The 4,479-nt window shown below is 46.4% G+C and overlaps 1 protein-coding gene across 1 annotated transcript in view; it reads left to right on the top strand.

The window, feature by feature from the left end:
• The window catches only part of LOC134098566 (cAMP-specific 3',5'-cyclic phosphodiesterase 7B-like), a gene marked incomplete in the record, with an annotated part of 22,761 nt that overhangs the window by 10,137 nt on the left and 8,145 nt on the right, over positions 1–4,479 (top strand). Inside the window, 6 exon segments of the mRNA XM_062551644.1 lie at positions 1–55; positions 1,083–1,234; positions 1,620–1,683; positions 2,070–2,165; positions 2,514–2,614; positions 3,447–3,578. Of these exon segments, the coding sequence (XP_062407628.1) occupies positions 1–55; positions 1,083–1,234; positions 1,620–1,683; positions 2,070–2,165; positions 2,514–2,614; positions 3,447–3,578 (600 nt within the window).

Genomic DNA, 4,479 nt, shown 5'->3' with positions numbered 1-4,479 from the left:
ATTCTGTCTGAGCGCAGAGGCTCCTACCCGCTCATAGACCTGCGCTTGTTGAACAGTAAGTCACTATGTGTGTGTGTGTGTGTGTGTGTGTGTGTGTGTGTGTGTGTGTGTGTGTGTGTGTGTGTGTGTTTGTTTGTGTGTAAGTGTGTGTGTGTGTCTCTGTGTTTGTGTTAGATTACTCAGTCTCTCCTCTATTAGACATCAGTGTTATTATATCAGTATATCACAGGGTCATAGAACAATCTAGAACATCTTATTTTTTTGCACCAGTTATCCCCATCTTGGTCGTCAACAACTTGCAATGACTTCAGGCAAGATATATACAGTAAGAGTGTGTTAGGCCTAGAGGTATGTGATTGTAGTTTGCACTATGGGCCTGTTTACATTTCTGTTTAGAATGCGTCTTGGGTGATCCAATCGCAAGTGGTCAGCCAAGACACATCGCTGTTTACACTTGTAAACAAGTGTTTAGATTATGTTACTGCCAACGTCACAGTCATTAGACCTCCCATTGTTCAGAACGCATCAGAAAACATTAGCATTTACACTACAAAGATACACGGTCAAATGCATCTCAGACTCAACAAGTGGTTTGAGTGACCGAATAACATGGTGTCTTGGTGATTGTGTACACTTGTATTGGACCACCGAATGATCATCAGATGACTACTTGTGATCAGATCACCCACAACACATTTTAAAGACAAACGTAAACGAGGTCTATGAGTAAGCAGTTCAAGCACGAGTTAAAGATTGAAAAGCTTTGAACTAGTGAGTAAAGCTCACAAATGGAGGTGTTAAAGACACTATGGCTGGAATGTGTGTGTGTATGTGGTTGTGTTTTGGTGTGTGTGTGTGGGGGTGGGTGTATGGGTGTGTGTGTCTGTGTGTGTGTGTGGTTGTGGTTGTATTTTGGTATGTGTGTGTTTATCTGTGTGGTTTTGGGGATCAGGGGTGTAAACAACTGTGTGTGTGTGTGTGTGTGTGTGTGTGTGTGTGTGTGTGTGTGTGTGTGTGTGCGCGCGTGTGTGTGTGTGTGTGTGTGTGTGTGTGTGTGTGTGTGTGTGTGTGTGTGTGTGCAGACACTGCCCAGCAGGGAGAGACAGGCAGCAGGCGTAAGCTGAAGCGGCTGCTGAGCTTCCAGAGGTACTGCCACGCCTCCCGCCTGCTCACCGGCCTCTCCCCACACACCTCCCTGCACCTGCTGGACGACGACTACCATGCACAGGCTGGGGTGAGTCTACACACACACACACACACACACACACACACACACACACACTCAAACACACATACAGTGTATACACACACACACATACACAAACACACAATACACATAAACACTTACATACACTTACACACTTACACTCACACACTGACATACACACACACACACACACACACACACACACACACACACACACCTACCTGCACCATGACTACCATGCACAGACAGGCCATGGTGAGTCTACTCACACACACATTAAACAGAGGGACACAAACACGCACCCACACACATAAACACTCCTGGCACATGGACAGTACAAACATATGCACAAGCTGAACGAGTGCCATAAATTTTTATTTTGAACTTAAATCTTGTATTCTCTTTTTCACAGCATATGCTGTCAAAGGTTGGAACATGGAACTTTGATATTTTCCTGTTCGATCGACTTACCAATGGTAATATATCACTTGTTGTCATTTAATCCAGTGGTTCTCAACCTTTTTTGGGCTAAGAATAATCAGATTGATGTTCACAACGCACACACACACACTTTAGCTTTGCTGCTGTGCTTTTCAATTAGATGTAGAATGAAATTAGCTCGCAACCCCAAGGTTGAGAACTACTGATTTCATGGATTTGAAGGCTTTGAATTTCCCGGTGGTTATGTGCATAATGAAATAAAATTAAATTTTAAATTAAATAAAATTGTTTCTTTATGTGTCTGTGTGTATGTTGTATCGTGTGGTGTCGTGCGGTGTGTATGTGCATACTTGCAAACGTGTGTGTGTGTGTGTGTGTGTGTGTGTGTGTGTGTGTCTGTACGTGTGCGTGTGTTTTGCAGGAAACAGCCTGGTCACGCTTATGTGCCACCTCTTCAATGTGTACGGGCTCATTCAACACTTCCAGTTAGACATGGTCAAGTTGCACCGATTTCTGGGTAAATTCACAACACAATCACACACTCACTCTGTCTCACACACACACGCACACACACACACACCCAGAGAGAGAGAGAGAGAGAGAGAGAGAGAGAGAGAGAGAGAGAGAGAGAGAGAGAGAGAGAGAGAACAAAATCATCAGTCTGCTGTGATGTGAAGGATGTGTCCCTGAGTTGTTCACAAGTGAACTGTGGTGCCAAAGAGGTGCTAATATGTAATACTGTTACAACACGGGGGTGGTGCCAAAACACTACCATACCCAGAATCCCTATCACAGTGCTGTGAATGCTGGGGAACAGTGGCGCTAAATAAAAGGGGTACTAATGTGCAATGATGTTCCAACACAGGCATGGTGCAAGAAGACTACCATACCCAGAATCCCTATCACAATGCTGTGCATGCTGCCGATGTGACTCAGGCTATGTACTGCTACCTGAAAGAGCCAAAGGTAAGTAAATGCAAGCACTTGTCTTTTCCCCCAATCACTCTCTCTCTTCTCCATGTTCATTTCTTTCTGTCTCTACCTTTTTCTCCAATCTCTCTCTCTACCTTTTTCTTTCCCCCTCAATGTCCCGCTCTTTCTTTATAGATATCTATCTATGTGTCTTTCTTTCTATTTTATGTGACTTACCCCTTCTTCTCTCAGTCTTCCTTTGCCACACTCTCTCCCACTCTCTCATTCTTTATCTCCCTCCCTCTCCTTCCAATTTCAATCTCCATCTCTCATGTTGGTCTTTCTCTCCTCTTCTCTGTCTTCCTGTGTCTTTTTTATCTCACTGTAACACAAACAAGGTCTGAGCCTTCAGCTGAAGGACGCGCAGTCCCCCAAACAACTTTTCCCCCAGTCGATGTGTTAGCATGGGATAACAAATAGAGCCTGTGTGTGTGTGTGTGTGTGTGTGTGTGTGTGTGTGTGTGTGTGTGTGTGTGTGTGTGTGTGTGTGTGTGTGTGTGTGTGTGTGTGTGTGTGTGTGTGTGTGTGTGGCTGGATCGCTGGAGTAGAACAGTGTGTTGTGGGTTACTGACCCACACTTGAACTCCACTGATGAGTCTGCTGTGTGCTCGACCATCTGACCCCAAGACCGGTATATCTCTGCAGCCAATCACATGCCTGATTCTCTTTGTGTGTGTGGGTGTGTGTGTGTGTGTTTTGTGTGTCCCTGTGTGCGTGTGTGTGTGTCTGTGTGTGTGTGTGTGGTTGTGTGTGTGCAACTGTGCGTGTGTGTGTGCGTGTGTGTGGTTGTGTGTGTGTGTGTGTGTGTGTGTGTGTGTGTGTGTAGTTGGCGGAGCTCCTGACCCCTCTGGACGTGTTCCTGGCTCTGATGGCGGCCGCAGCGCATGACGTGGATCACCCCGGAGTTAACCAGCCCTTCCTCATCAAGACCAAACACCACCTCGCCAGCCTCTACCAGGTCAGAGAGAGAGAGAGGGAGCGGGAGGGAAAGGGGGGAACAAAGGGAGAGAGAGAGGGAGGCAGAGAAAGGGGGGAACAAAGGGAGAGAGAGAGAGAGGGAGAGGGGGAAAGATGAGAGAGATGGAACGTGAGAGGGGGAGGGAGGCAGGGACAGTCAACCCTTCCTCATCCATACAAAACACTACCTCAACAGCCTCTACCAGGTCAGAGAGAGAAAGAGGGAGAACAGGGGAAGAGAGAGGGAGGGAGCGAGAGAGAAGGGCGTGAGCAAGGGGAGAGAGAGAGGGAGAGGGTGAAAGACGAGAGAGGTGGAACGTGAAAGTAAGAGAAGGAGAGAGAGATGGAGGGAAGGAGAGGCAGTCAATTATGAGTATGCATTAAAAGTATGCAATCTGAAGAAGGCCAAAGGCCGAAACGTTACCGCTTTATTTAAAAAAAAAAACGGACTTATAACTCGGAGTGTGCGGCATCTCTCTCTCTCTCTCTCCAAGGAGAGGCAGTAAACCCTTCCTCATCCATACAAAACACTACCTCAACCGCCTCTACCATGTCAGAGACAGAGAGAGGGATAGATGGATAGAAATAGAGGGACGACACCTCGTCATTAACACACAACACCGCCTCAGCAGTCTCTACAAGGTCAGAGAGAGGAAGAGGAAAGAGGGAGAGAGGGATTGAAAGCGGTACAGACAGGAGACAAAGAGACAATGAGACAATAGAAAGAGAGTGACAGAAGTGTTGTATCAACGGATGGGAAGGGGAGGGAAAGCCAACCAGCCCTGAGTCAGTGACACAGTTAGGCCCCGATGAGACTGACTGAGAAGATAAGATTTGTGATTATGGGAAGTGCTTATGAAAGATTAGATTAGATCGGATTCAACTTTATTTGCATTGTGTAA

Source organism: Sardina pilchardus, chromosome 12 (genome assembly GCF_963854185.1).
Source record: "Sardina pilchardus chromosome 12, fSarPil1.1, whole genome shotgun sequence".
In the NCBI taxonomy this organism is placed as follows: domain Eukaryota; kingdom Metazoa; phylum Chordata; class Actinopteri; order Clupeiformes; family Clupeidae; genus Sardina; species Sardina pilchardus.
The sequence above is the reverse complement of the archived record's forward strand: the minus strand, read 5'-3'. Positions and strand labels throughout refer to the sequence as shown.